The sequence below is a fragment of the Syngnathus floridae genome, chromosome 3 (genome assembly GCF_059516105.1).
Source record: "Syngnathus floridae isolate MCC-2025c chromosome 3, RoL_Sflo_1.0, whole genome shotgun sequence".
NCBI lineage: Eukaryota > Metazoa > Chordata > Actinopteri > Syngnathiformes > Syngnathidae > Syngnathus > Syngnathus floridae.
Window position 1 is genome coordinate 16,061,518 of NC_142415.1, and position 15,491 is coordinate 16,077,008.

At 42.6% G+C, this 15,491-nt stretch overlaps 1 protein-coding gene across 1 annotated transcript in view; it reads right to left on the reverse strand.

The window, feature by feature from the left end:
• Positions 1-860: 860 nt before the first annotated feature.
• The window catches only part of nfatc3a (nuclear factor of activated T cells 3a), a 37,378-nt gene continuing 22,747 nt past the window's right edge, over positions 861-15,491 (reverse strand). The window contains exons 4-10 of the mRNA XM_088372026.1: positions 14,631-14,830; positions 14,068-14,240; positions 13,737-13,877; positions 11,478-11,533; positions 10,660-10,786; positions 8,296-9,390; positions 861-2,118 (exon numbers count right to left, since the gene is read on the reverse strand). Coding sequence (XP_088228152.1) covers positions 2,036-2,118; positions 8,296-9,390; positions 10,660-10,786; positions 11,478-11,533; positions 13,737-13,877; positions 14,068-14,240; positions 14,631-14,830 — 1,875 coding nt within the window. The 3' untranslated portion in view covers positions 861-2,035. The remainder of the gene's footprint in view (positions 2,119-8,295; positions 9,391-10,659; positions 10,787-11,477; positions 11,534-13,736; positions 13,878-14,067; positions 14,241-14,630; positions 14,831-15,491) is intronic.

Sequence of the window (15,491 nt, forward strand, 5' to 3'; positions counted from 1 at the left end):
TAAGTTAGCTCAAAAGTTGGCCTAGTTTTTGGTCATTTTTATTTCAGCTTTTAGCTGGCAACCAGTCCACTGTTTAAATCAGTTGGGATAGGCTCCAGCTCATGAGCGGTCGCACAAACGGTTTGTCTGCATGCAGTTTTTGTCAATTGACTTTTTTTTTGTGTGTGTGTGACAAAAAAAGTTGAAATATATCAATGAATGACTGCATAAAGGAAAAAAGAAATAGAGTGAAAAATAGACAGGGCAAAGGTTTTTTTTGTCATTTTATTGATAGTCACTACTTTTGAAAACCTACAGCATGATGCAAGTTATTCCCTTTGAATAATTTCCAAAAGCACTGCAGTCGTAGAAGTTACCAAAAAAAAAAAAAATCCTTTAACATACAAAATATACAACTGTTGACAATACAAGGCTTGGTAAACATCAGCTAAACCTGCATTTCCCTTTTTAAATTTCTGTACAAAACAGTTTGTATACAGATGGGTAACACATGAAAGGAAAAAAAAAAAGCTGCAAAGGCTGTCAACGTCATATACGTGTCATCCTTTTTATTTGTCATATCTATTTATCGCATTCAGTATTCATACAGTATGTCCCCAATCTTTTTTTAAGGAATGACATGACATCCATTTGTATCAAAAATAGAGTTGAGTACAGTTTTTTTTTTTTTGTCAAGTGGGAACACGCTGTATTGTTCACTCTTTGGTTGCGGCCGAAGATGACACTGTTTCTTGATTTGTTTTGATGCTTTAAAAAACAACCAACATAAAAACATCCCGCCCCCTGGAAAAGAAAAAAAAATCCAACAACACACACTGACAAAACGAGTTAAGGCATCCTAAAAAAAATTGTCATTCTGCTGCTGTGAAGTTAAAGTAACTCCTTTGTCATATTTATTGTACTTTGCATAGCCTTAGATACACGTGTGCTTTAAAATAGGACTAGACACTCCTCTCTTTCGCTCTCTCTCACACACACACACAATATGGGCCTTGGCTGTCTCAAGGTCTCTGTCAGGGATGGGTTTCCTCAGTTCTCATTAAGTCATCAGATAGCTGTCGTGAATTCCTCAAAAGACCGACGAGGTGGGCTTAGATCATTTGCTCCGTCCGGTGGGTCATATATGGCCAACGAGCCACAGGTTGCCCACCCCTGCGCTACAGGTTTCATATTTTGGGCTTGTGAAGGCTTATTAGGCTGAAGGTAAATGCATAGACTCATTATCATCATCATAAGACCAGCAGGGAAAAAAATGGTCCAGTTCAAGTGATATTGCTGGGGTTGGTTTTGTTTAAAAAAATCTTCACATCCAGACCTTGGACAACATTTTGTGAACTATATTATTATTAGAAAATACTTTTGTCTCGTTGCAAACAAGGCACACTGGGGAGATTTTTTTTTTCTTTCAGATTATTGCACAGAGAAAATGAGCAGCCAGCTTATGTCTTCTGAATAAAATGGAGATTTCAGGTCATTTGGTTGGAAAGGGAACTTTGCTGCCATTCAATGCTAGTACCAGGTAATAGTGATAAATAATACAGTGACCCTTGCTCATTTGCGGTTCGGCATTTGCCATTTTTCTTTTTAACCTATCTGATATTTTTTTGCGCTCAGGCCAAAGCCATCCCTAATGTAAAAATATCACTTTGGCGCCATCTGCTGACATCTAAGTGCCAAGCAACTATGTTTAAGGAGTACAGGGTGGGGCTTCTGCTAATAGAAAAATGTTATCTACTGCCAATTTATGGCGTCTATATATCAAGAACAACAACAAGTATTGCCAGCAGGGGGCGTGAGTGATGTCCAGAGCTTTACATTTGATTGACAGTTGCGGAATGTTGAGCTGCTTCTTCTCCTCAAAGGGATCGTAAATGCTTTGATCGTTTCAAAAAGGGTGATTTTTGTGAAAAAGAAAATCAAATCACCCACATTCATGCTCTTGATGCATGTATACAGTATATTGAGCAGGCTTGACAGGTGGTGCACTGTGGGAGTTGAAGTACCCTGGTGTTGGGACGGCCATCCGGTCGTTTGGCTACGACTGTGTGCCGTGGGCCGTTCGGACGGCGCCACGGCCGCTGGGCGACTGTGACATGTCTCGGCCGATGATCTCGTTAACTGCGGAAAAGAAAGAATGAAAACGTTTTTGTACATGTTTTGTCACTGAAATTTCAGGCCGATTCCAGAATACGATTGGTGAACTTGGTGGATTCTTTATTTTCTTTTTTAATTCTGAAGTGTTTCCTGAAATTATAGCAGAAGGCTCATGAATTTTCTCAATCAGCTAAGCGACATTTTGCGAACTAAATCCTACATGTCATTTGCTTGTACGAATAAGTTGAACGTGTAACTCTTTCCCGTGTGGCGGCATGTCGTCAACGAGGCTGGATGGACTGGTTTAGTGCTGGAAGATGACTCCAGCTTGTCTGTTGGCTGGTAAAGGAAGCACGCATTGCATTCTTTTGGCCTTCCTTTGCACTGTCGTCACCTTCAAAAAAAAACGCGGCAAAGCAAGACCCCGCGTGCCGTAACTCATTTGAATAAAAGTCATTCCACAAAGCTGCTCAGCAAGGATTTGTGGAGGAGGGGGGCACATTGCGTATAGAATGAAATATATGGTATTCTTAGTTGTTTTTTCTAATCATTGCCACTAAATGTTCATGCAAAAACAAAGTCAAGTTATTGCCGTGGCGCATGTGCTTTCCGTGCCTGGCCACCATGGGTCGCGTCATCCTGTTGGCGTGGGAGGCTCTTCCTTCCCTATGTCAACCCAACCACACGCTCGCACTGGGCTTGTGTGCGACGATGCATATATTTGAAAACATAACTACTTATGGTTATATGTTTAATGCGCCTCTCAGAGTACCTTAAGAAACGAAAGATCAACTTTATAACCATGTATAAAAAAAGATGAATCAAGTGAAAAAAATTAATCTGTGTCAAAATTTCACACAGAAAATTTCATTTATAGCTTGGTGCAGATCCCGTTGTAGCAAAGTAACTTTAGCTTTAACTAATTTGTTCCTTGTCAGAACTACTTTTCTTTTTCAAAAGGATGGAACCCATGCAGGGTCATTCAATATATATAAAAAAAAAGCTGAGGCCCTATAATTGAGCCCTGTGGAACACCATAAGTACAGAGGCTTAATTTGACTGCTAGACAGGTTCTAAAGTAATCCAGAGTGCTACCAGTAAAGGTTCCATAAGTTTAGACTATCCAAAAGTTGCCACTATAAAACTAAAAGGTATCATTCAATGTTTGATGTCTGTTGATATATTTACAAAGATAAATGGAACAAAAAATGAATTACACCAAAGTCCCCACCCTGGTCAAGTATAATTTGCATTAGCACAGCTTGGAATATTATATAGTCATACATTTCCAAACGAAAGCAAGGTGCGAAGAGGGTTAAAAGAAGGCAGTTTGTTTTGTTCACACAAATATCAACGTATGACGATCAAAGCGGTCAGTGGAAGACATGCCGTGTCCTGTGGGTGTTTGCAGAAACAATCACTAATTTTTCCACTGTACCAAATTTAAACTTGTTTATTGAGAAAAAGTTGTGACACCCCTTTTAGACTTCCACTGTATGTGATTGTTTCCTCTATCAGAAATGTCATGCGTCATAAGCTCTGACCTATGACTGCTCAATGAGTGTGCTGCAAAGGTAACTTAGTGACATTTGACGTCATCAACAGATTCTTTTGAATTCAGTACCAGAAAGCCACAAGCGAAAGAGAGATTTGAGTGGAGACTGAAGTTTGGTTTACTGTTGCCCCACTCGCGTAATTACTGGTAGAATGCTTTCCCCTGAACCGGAGGGAGACCCTCTACAGATGACTTGCAGGGGGGCTCCCTATTTGCAAAATACTATGAGGTAATCCACAGCTTCAGTTGAATAACAGTTGACAAATCTCAGGAAAATATACAAGTTTCACATTGAGATATAGAAAAAAAAAAATGTCCCTGCTTTTTTACAGCGAGAAGACGGCAAACACTAGTCGTGATCTTGAAGTTTGAAATATACAAGCGTATTTGTGTGCAGCATTCTGGATTGGTTTGAATCTTATCTTACGGCGTTCCGCAGGGTTCAATATTAAGCCCTCTACAACTCTTTCTATTTGTTACCCCTGGGTTCCATCTTGAGAAAGTATGGGATTTCCTTCAATCACTATGCTGATGACAGTCAGATTTATGAACCACCGAAGATGCCCTCTCCAAAAAGCCAGCGCTCTCTGCAACATGTTCCGTCTTCATTTTCACTCATGTGCAGTGACCAACTGACTATGCCACATTCTCAAAAGTGTCTGTTGAGACTGGCACAGTGGTTCAAGGAAATAAAGAGCCACAATGGAAAAGCTTTGCGCGGAAGAGGCTTGATTTGCCCACAAAAAAAAAGGGGGGGGGGGGGTATCTGAGGAGAGTTTCCACTTTGCAGGGCTTTGTTAATGACGTCTTTTGCAAACGGTCGAATCAAAAGCCAGCAGTGTTGTCCTCTTTAGAAAAATCATTGCTTTGCCCAAAGTGGCTTTCTTGAAGTTGATGGATTTTTCTTTCTTGACATGATTCTTGCCTAGTAAACTGTTGAGTAACTTTGTGTTTTTGTACTTAGTGGTGAAACAGTCTCCAACAACTGTCATAATGACAGACAGTGTCCTTAAGCCTTTAATTACCTATTATAGAAGATAATCATGTAAGAGTGTGTGACAATTGTCTCCTAACAGCTAATTGTAACTTCTGTTCCTACATGTCATCATTCCAAGTAGACAAAACAAAATCATCAGTGCACATCTTCTCACGTTTGCAGGATCGCATTCATGTGACTCCCACACAGATTATGTGCATTGTATGCATTTCTCCGCTTTTGGAACTCTTCTAAGGCTGATGAGTGACAACAGCCCCAACAACGTGTTTAGCGTTTGAGGAACAACGCAAGCATGGTTTGAATTTAGTATGTGCGTGCTCATGGAGGTCTTTCCATCCTCCTGTCTGGAAGGCTAAGGAAGCACTGGCACCGTTTTCCTAAGCTTTTGCCTCTGTGAGACCTTCATGGTATGGAAAGATGACACATGACGTCCATTTCCATTTCTTTCAAAAGGGAACAGAGCCGCAAATGTTTGTTATTGGCTTTAATATGATGGAAATGTGTTTTTTTCCATCCTTTTTCCAAGGTTCTTTTAATGTCAGCCAATCAGGAGGTTTGCTAGACAAATCTATTCGTGAACTCACTCACGCACAGTGGCAACAGAAGAAATATGTTACTAAAAATTCTATTTTGTAGAATTGCTATATTTTCTAATTATTTTCTTATATATAGATTTTTGATTAAATATCTTTTGTAAACATAGATCTGCAAAAATGTCTGGGATGAAATAAGGTAGAAACAAGTTATTTGGGTGTGATGAAAGAAGCAAGCCTGATTGTTTAGTTGGTAGTTTCTGTGCTTTTGTGATTATTAAACAAAATTCTCTGAATGCTCTCAATTAGGTGGCACTCAATAAATTCATGAGAGCTCAGTATATTTTTGGATGGTAGTTTGATAACTAAGGATTGCATTACGTTTAAATGTGCATGAAGCATGTGGGAAAAGTAACACTTCGTAAAAGAAAATGTTTTAGTTAGAGAATCTGTGTAATGCAGATTTTCACCATGATAAACTGATAGTTTTGATGTCAGAGGTTGTTTCGTCTATACGCTTCACTTGCTGTGTGTACATTTGTGCTGTCTGAGGCGGACCTTCTGTTATTATGGCAGCTGAGTTAGAACAAACGGAAAAACCTGTGTGGATGATAACGTAAGACGGCAGAGTCTACGCAATTGCGCACTTCATTACGTGCGCCTACTAAGAAAGCGGCACGTTTTGAAAAAGAGCAGCCGTCCTTCATTTCGTACGTCTGAAGCCGAAAACGTTCCAAATTGAGTGTCTCGGCCGTGGTGCCGTGCTGAGTGATTGGACGTTAACGTTGTCCGCCCATCTGTCTGTCAGTCTGTCACCTTACCTCCTGTGTGTCTGTGTTTTTGTGTGGCATACACACATGCACACACAATACTGCAAGAAAATAGAGATGGGTTTGGCTCATTACTTTCATTGGTTAATAATTCCATCAACTCGTTTGTTGCGCGAAATGTAACAACAGCATGGAAGGAGGTGTTCCAAACAATTAAAAAATATTTTTCTTAACAACAATATTGAAAAGTTAGCCTTAAAGACACAAAATCTCCCTGTCTCTCTCTCTCCCTGTCTCTCTTTCTCTGTCTTTGTTTCTTTCTCTACACCAGCCTGTACGTCACAAGGGCCATCTGCTAGCTAACGAGGGCAGTTTTTCTACACACACTCCAGGTCCTATTTACATTTCGGGGTGCAATTCTCGTGCAGAGCGCAGTCTATATGTATATTTTAATTTTGACCTATTAAAAGCTTACACTAGACTTATTTTACCATGCGTTGTAATATACAATATATATATGAGGTTTCAGAAAAAAATATACCTGTTGCAGAACATAACCTCGAATTCATAAATCCCGGAATGTAAACATGGATGCACACAATATTGTGAAGTGATCTGCCTTGGAAGATGTTTTTGGTTAGCAACTACAACTTGTTTTTAACCTACTTACCTATGTTGCAGTTCTGTTGTATTTAACTTTTTGCAAAAATTGTTTACATTGATTCAGGTACAATTGTGAGTTGCCTTTCGGCCAAGCAGTTGCACGTGTGTGAAATTGCCAGCCATTGACCAGGCATTTGTCATAATTTAGAAAGAAACACATGTTTGGACATGATTGTTGCCATGTAAACGTACTTTTAATCATGACTCAGCAGAAAGCCTTGCATGGAGGGCTGGTGAATGCACTCAGTGATATGCTGCGTCTGTCAGTGGCACAGAGTGAATCCGATCTTACTTAGTGAGCAGGCAGTGACCTCTTAAAAACAGAGCGGGGCCAGGCTCCATGTTGCTACTTCAAAACATGGCCTACAGAGCCGGGCTGGCACACAAAGCTATTTTTAGCCATAGGCTCAAAGGGGGAGCTCACATTCCCGGCTGAACTGTGTCACTCTCAAACTTTTTCGTAAAAGAGCACAATGTACTTTTCCCTTCCGGATAGTACGCAAGTGTGTCAGAAACAAATAGAAGAAACCCCGCAAACTTTAATGTGCATGTTCAAATTAAAATTGGAGATTTTTTTTTTTTTTAACCCTGCACACAGCCAACTCAGTGGCGTGTGCGCTTGCATAAACACGGCTCCCCGATGAACCTCACTGGATTTTCACACATGACTTATTGACAAGCAGCCTGTGTTAATTAGGCTGACCCGTGCTAGCACACAATGTAACAACAGAATCTCGACAGGCTATTTATTAACCCCCCCGCCCCGTACGACCCTGATTTGAATATGGCGAACTAGCCAAGTTCCTGACAGGCAGATAAGGGGCTGTTTGGAGACATGTACTTCAGATAAAAGAAATCCTGGGGGGGTAAAAGCCAGCGGTGTCATGCTTTGCACTGAGTTGACTGCTAATTGTTAAGTCAACATGTTCTCTTGAGCATCCCAATTAGACTTGTGAAAACACAACACGAGTACACAGGATTGAACAATCACAGCAGCACACACAATCTGTTTTTGCTTTTCTGATGGACCGTACTATTCATGACAAAACTTATATTCCTCCTTCTGCAACTTTATCCAGATCGGAGCCAGAATTGAATGGATTTACTATAGTCGAAGCGAACAAATGACAAGCGTAACCCCCTCGTCTGGTGGAGGTAATTAGTCTCCTAATGTCCGCCATAGATCTAATAGAATTGGAGCCTTTAATCTGATGCTTCGCTTATCAGCCCTGTGGGTCTTTCGTAGTCAATAAAGTCCTGCCTCTCAGTCTGTGGCCACACTGACAGATGAAACCCTATCACTGTAATCAAACACCAAGGATTTAGCTCACAGAACATAAAGTGATGCTGACGAGTATTGTTTTACATCATGGGGTATGGCTTTGCCTCGCATGTCACATGATGTAATTGAATCCCCGAGCGGTGTCTTGTTTTAGACGTGGACGCTCGCTGTAATCTATGCAACCACTTGTTATGAATGGCCTTGACTATCTCGCAAAGATTCATCTGGAAAGCAGCTGAACTCTTATGTGCGTGCTCTTCAACCTGACTATGATGCATGCCAATTTCAGTCGAGAATCAACCGGTTGTTGTGTCTCCATTTTTGCAATTACTGGCACAAAACCATATTTGAACTCCAATCTGTTAGTTTACACTTTAGTAAATATCATTTGAATATCTTACCATCATCCAGCGTGATGTCTTGGAGGCCTATCGTGCGGAAGGTGGGCTCCCTGTCCTCCGGCTCTTCTTTGATGTTCAGCCTTTCGACTTCTGATGTGAAAGGCCCCTGGGGGGGGCTTAGCGGGTGCACTAAAGGCCCCGTAGCGGTCGGGGACAAGCCGGCCATGACCGGGCTAGCGGCCTGAGGAGAAGGTTGTCCTGAGTGCGGATGCTGCAAGGGGCCCAAGGGACTGTTACCTGGCGAAGAGGAAGTGGGAGACTGGTAGGGCAGTGAGTGGAGCTGAGGGGATGAAGGCCCCGATTGGGCCGATGGGATCATATGCGGAGGAGGGGCAGTGGACGGCGTGGGGCAGGAGGCTGAGCGTTGACTCACTGGGTGGTAGGCCATGGCTCGTTGCAGCTGGGAAGTGTGGGGCCCCACTAGTGGGTGGCCAGTAGGTGAGGACACCTGAGTGGGATTCGGGGAGCAGTGGTAGCCTCCGAGCGTGTGAAGGTGAGGGGATGAGGGGGCCAGGAGTGGTTGGTGGCTCTGCGGGGAACCCGCGATTGGGCCCGACGACACGGGCGTCGACGGGGACGAGCAGGGGGAGGAGGAATACACCATCCCCATGCTCATTGGGTGTGACACCGCACCGGGACTCTGCTGGAAAGGCATCCTGTCGTAGCTCTGAGGAGAAAAGCTGGATTGACCGTTGAAGGACAGGTTATGAGCGTGACTCTGGTTGCGCTGCATGGGCTGGTAAGCGGCCCGAGAGGGCGAGGAGGAGGCAGGAAGGGGAACAGGAGAGGAGCTCGGATGGAACGGCATGTGGCAGTCGGCGGGGGCATGGTGCAAACCGCGACCCTGGAGGTGAGGCAGGTGCTGGAAGGACGGGGAGCCCAGTGTGGGGCAGGGAGACTGCAGGGGCAGCAGGACGGGTCCCGAGCTCGAGGCCAGGCCGTGCGGGGAGGTGGACAGAAGGTTATCCGATGGGTGGCCCTGATCGGGGGAAGGCAGCTGAGGGCGCACCAGGCTGGCAGTGTGTGTCAGAGGCATGGACATGGCAGGTACAGCCGGATGGTCCAGCTCATCCCGGTGCTCCTGCTTCACCATCACTGAAGATTAGGAGAAAGAAGGAGATAGTGTACATCCATCAAGTCGGTACTTTTAAAGCTGCAACGATCATTTTTCAGAAATGCAGAGACAGTGTACATATGTCTTTCCAAAGTGTTCCTACTAAGTTGGACTGACAGAAAGATAGAAAATTTAAATTTAAATAAAAGCCACATTTTCTATTTACACAATGAACAGGCGAGTTATTAGTATTTTCATTCAGCTCAGACTCAGAGGGCGAGCATATGCTGCCGGTCAGTCTGGACGGCATCACGTGAAATGCTGTGTGACAGGCTGAATGCCCGAATGCCCCCCAGCACGGACCAGAGCAATAGAACAAACGAGTTCATTGATCTCACGCCCTCGACTCACCCCATCAAGCCTCTGGGATGGAGGGACGAGTGGTTAAAAAAAACAAAAACAAAGCTATCGTCCCGACGCATCTACAGACATCTAAACTAAAAGGAATAATTAATCTGATGTTGACAGGAAAAGACTTTTTCTACAACAGGATATATTTATTTTTTCTAATAGTAAATTTCCTTTCTTGTGTAACTTTATCAAACAGACTAAATGAGGGCTCGTTACAACCCAGCTCACAACAAGACAGGAAACATGACCTATTAGACAGGAAACATGACTTATTAGAAGACCACCACCTCCTGCACCCACACGCACACACACAAACACACACAATAAAGCAGGTGGTGTCTGCGGTGCCTCTGATGGTGTCAGCAAACCTGCTTTTGCGAGCAAACAGAGCAGGGTTTACTCTGCTCTGCTGTCATTGGCTGCCCCGAACTGTCAAAAGAGAACAGGAACAGGAACTGCCTGAGTGGGCGTGCTCGCAAATAGAGAGAGCAGGTGGGTGGAGGGGCGCGATGTCGTGTATAGTCACACATACACACACCGGGAGACACTCAAATGTTGGCATTAGAGTCTCAGGAGTCTCCGCCCACCACATTGAGCGGAAAAAGACTGAGGACGAAAAGAGGCTTTGGAGTTAGAGAAGGTTTGACAAAATCAACAGCGAGCAGGTGTTTGTGTCATTGTGGTACTTCACTGCGTCACAGTCAGGTTCAAAATGGTTTAGTGATACAATAGTGTGCCGCCGTCTTAAATGTACTCTAGAACTATTAGGGTGGGACGAAACAGGAAGCCACAAACAAAAAGGATTGCATCATGTCTGTGCAGAAATGTAAGAGCATATAGAAATTGCGACATTAAAAAAAAAAAATCTGAAAATAAAGATAGTATTTTTTTAAGCTCACCTGAAAGGTAGGTGAAGCGTTGGGATTGGCTCCTTTTTCGTTTTCCATTGCAGACATAAAACTGCACTTGCACAGCCGAGCTCACCGTCTTACTGTGGTAGGGAGGGACTTCCACGACAATGCACGACTGTGGGGGAAAAGCAAAACAATGCACATTATTTCAACTCACTTTATGTACTTGGTAACAGAAAATCGGTACAGTGAAACTTCAATTTTGGTGGTTCAACCAATAGCAAATTTTGGTGCACCTCAATTAGTCAGTGTTCAGTGACATGATCCCCATCAGTAGTCATGTGGATGACTGCGGGTAAATATTGCTTCTTTTTAGTCATGGTTAGCATTCTTACAACTTTTATCTTGGGACCTTTCTACTTTCCTATTTGTTCCCCTTCCAGAGCAGATGATCAGCCGGTATTGTGTGAACTTTTGATTTGACTTTGACTAGTCCATTCTCTTGTTACAAGAGTGTCAACCGCTACATTAGTTTTTCGCATTAGCTAACAACTGGTTGTCACTAGTAATCTAAAGGAAGAGTTTAATGTATGTTTTACTTTTACAATTTACATTACATTACCAGTTGATGTGTATACAGTGTGACAGTGAGTCTAAACATATGTGGGATATGGATTACCTCCCCACATTTGTCTTTACCATTTTAAGATTCTGCTTATATATGTGTGAAATAGTTTGTATTGATGCTTTAAAACTGTTGAATTAATTTTTAAAAATTATTCAGAATTTCTGCAGAAAATATTTGTATGGAAATGCAGATTGCGTTCCACTCGATTTACAGTTTAAGTCACAAAAAGACTACTCACGCCTTGAGTTTGCTCCCGAATGATTTTGGCTTCCACTTCCCACTGTGGCCGCCCATCTAGAAGACAGTAATGAAAAAAGAGGGGAGAAAAATTTTACTTTTACCATCTGGACAATCGAATGGGTCAAGGGACCACACAATTTGTTATTGATGTGTCCTTTTAGAGTCCACGTGGAGAAAACCTGAGTGGTGACGACTCGATTCAGAATCAAATGTCCAAGTAATCCTCCTATTTGTCTTGCCTGGCTGACATTTTAAAGAGCACAGTGGAATCACAGTATTTATTTAAACTGCTGAAAAACATCCTTTGCCGTTTTCCTATGATGGATTTAATTATTTGGCTAGACATGGTAGGGAACACTGACAGGCCCCTGTGGTTGGAAGACACTGCAGCCATTGACTCAAAGTTTATTTGATTTGCTATGTTAGTACAGAATGTAGATTCGAGCTACATTATTTGAAGGCCACATTTTAATGATGTTACCGCAGTCGGCACCTGCGTAGCGTCTTCCCCAAAACCACAAAGGGATCCTTCATAATTCCCGAAACAGCACGGAGGGTGAGGCTTTGTGGACCTTGAGTCCACTCTCTAATCTCAGGAACATTTTAGGCTTTTCAATTTTCTGTAGCTTTAAAGCTAACCTTACCCTAATTGTAATCGAAGATAAGAACCAATGCATTATCTGTGGTAATGCAGTAGACAGTAACGTATCCACTGAGAGAAACATTTTCTTTCCAGATGAAGAAATGACCTTGAATGTCTTGGCAGCTGACAGCAGTGCATTATTGCTTCACGTCTTGTTGACATTCAACAGGCTGGAGCAAGGGCCCCACATGCTCCGTCAGACGACAAGCACCAACAAGAAGCTCATACCTAGCTAAGAAAATGACTCGGATCGGGCAGATGCGACTTCTGTGCCAGATGATCAAATAACTAAAGTTTGTCTTTTACTAAAGAGAAAAAACGGTGAAAAACGAGTGAGTGTGTCTGTCACTGCTCAGCAGTCGCTGCTTAGTCTCATTTATAAACACTTCCATCCTTGTAAAGTTGATATATTTTATTTAGTCTTAGCTTGAATGTCTGATGAAGTGTGGTTATTTTACTATTCTATTCAAAAGAAATACTAAAGATGTGTGTACGCAAATAGTAGAAGAATTTTATGAATTGTTTATCAGTGCTATCCAATGAGGAAAATATTTTATTGCTAATCTGCAACAGGTGAAATAAGGACACTAGACTTTTCTTGTTTGTTTTAAAAACATGTCAGATTTTATCTAAAAGGCTGATGGGGTTGTGTTGACTCCTCAAAGTCTTGGGCTGGATTTGGTACAAGATCCATCAAAGTCCTGATCTGGGACTCAACTCTCAAAGTCTTGGCCTAGATTTTGTCTCAAGCCCCTCAGTCTTTGTCTGGATGTGGTCTCAATTGATCCAAGTCTTGGCCTGAGTTCCACAAAGTCTGGAATCTTCTCAATGTTTCAATGTCTTGGTCTGGACTTAGTCTTGACTTCTCAAAGTATTCGTCTAAATTTGATCTGAAATCATCGGTCTTGACGAAAAATCTAATTTTCCCTAGTTAGATCACATGTGCTTCGAGGCAAGAGATCAGTGTCAGACTCAAGCCATTTATGGTACCATCCTATAATCACACAACTTCTGTTGTTTTTCAGTTAAGGAAAATGGAAAAATATCAGTCACTGCCTTCCATTCTTTCTTATTTCTTCCATTACGACAATTACTCCAATCAGGGCCTTTCTGAACTAAAGCGGGCAGATTAGTAGAGATGAGGGGGTTCGTTTAAACAATCCCCAATCATCACCATCATCATCGTCATGTTCCATTCCCTGTTGGCTCATAGTCATTCTACCTCTTCAAAAGTCCACTTCCCAGTTTTCTCTCCTCTCTGAGGTTTCCCTTTGCTTCTGTGTTTTGGACTTGACCGTTCAATCACGCTGCATATCTACGCCATGCTTCACCGCATAGCAGTCAAAGAGCTGAAGACATTCCTGTGTGCCTTATTTCTCTCAGAGATCTTTAAAAGGGTCTCCCACTCACACGACTTTACTTTCTGTCTGTAACGTGTGAACTTGATTTTAACACAGCACAACAATAGTAATTGGGGCAGGCAGCGACTGGCTCAGTGAATGCTCTATTTACTTGTTCTCTTTAGAGAACAGAAGTGAATTGATCTTTTTATTTCTAAAAGCTGTGTTACAGCACTCCAAAAAAAAAAAAAACAAGTAACAACGAAGCTCTTACCAGGGCCTTTCTCTAAAAAGATGACTTTGGACTCTGGAAAAAAGTTGCTCCCAGTGATGGCCATCTCCTCTCCCCCACTGACCAGACAACTGGTCAGACTGGATTTGTCAACCTGGGGCAGCTCTTGAGCCGAACGCTGGGCTGGGCGAGACGCAGCAGAGGTTGCAGACAAAAGAGAGTTTACTAAGTCATCGTTGTTCACGTATACACAGGAAAATTTTGACATTTCCAAAGTATATTTACATTTTCACCAAAAGAAAAGGTGGCTTACGTCAGTGAGAGAAACGTGATTGATAGTGTGTGTGTGAGTGTGTGTATGTTTACGACTCACAGCATTCTACAGGAATGGAGGAAGCCTGCAGGGACAGAACCTTCCCGTTCGGCTGAGGGATGTGAACCCGGAACACCACGCGTACCCTTGTGTTCTTTCTTCCTATGTCCGTTTCCCCCTTCCGTAGCTCAATGTCTGAGTTCCGTAGCTTAAGGATGCCCGCGCAGTCGATACTGTGGGAAGAGGAAGGGAAAGCAGTTGGAAGTAAATTGTGAAATCCGGAAAAAAAAAAAAAAATACAAGCACGGCAGGGATTTGGAAGAATTATGTTCAATTTAGAATGTAAAATGAGTGGGAAAGTCCAGACCACATCCTTTCCATTTAAATCCAGTGTAAACAAATGAAGCAGGGCCTTACGCAAATATTGTCCTGATGCTGAATCTTAAATAGTCACATAAAGTTTATTTCTCTACTCTTTTGGTATTCACCACCTTATGTTGGTTTAAATTAAAAATACATAAAAACTCACATTGGAAGAAGCCCATAAACAGGGTTGGACTTCCCTCACGGCGGGAGCTCGTAAATGAAAAATGCAGCCTGGAAGAAATACTTGTGACATGTACCTGGCGGACATGTTGTTTTCAGGCAGGAGAGGAATTTCAAGAACTTTCGTGCTGGTGATCACAATCTCCTGGCTGGCCGTGGCTACCGTTTTCCCAGTGATGCGGTGCACTTGGTAAAACGCGTGCGGCCTCAGGTAACGGTCATCTGCTGTTCCGATGAACATCTGCAGGTTGACAGGCTTCTCGTTGTAGCCAACCAGCTGAAACATGACAGAAAGTGGAATCAAACTCGGGAGTGCAGATCCAGATGTAAGGTGTGAACAAAGAAACAGTCAGCAGTCAGACTTTTGTTTGGGAGGGATTTCAAATGGCGGCTCAAGGTTGTTATAGTTTTGGCAAAGGCACCGGAGATTCATCTGTCATTTTGACGTTCTAACTGATGATTCACTTAATAGGCCTCAATGTTTTTTCCAATTCCACACCTGGCTCAGGAGACGGTAATGCCTCAGACCTAGTAGTTCCCCAGAAGTTTACCTGGTGCGACTGTGGTAAAGCAGAATATGACATCAAGAAATACAGGCAATCTCGCTACCATAACAGAATTCATACCTTCTACATGACTCATGTCTGATTGAAAAGAACCATAGTGTGTACTGACTAACTAATTGAATACTAATCAAAGGGAACTAAGGATTTATTGTCAAGTACCTCTCAGGGTACCAGCTCAGAGACAAGCCATGGTTACCCAAAGAGTAGAGTGTGTCTAAAGTCTGTTCATAGTTGAAATGAGTATGACAAGGAGAGAAAATTGCCAGTAATAACGTTGTCGGCCTTTTCAAATCTTGTGTCTAACGCCTGCCAACCGTGTTGGCTTTGCACACCCGCCAAACAGCTGCTTTCTCCATTTGTCCTGAGAGTTGG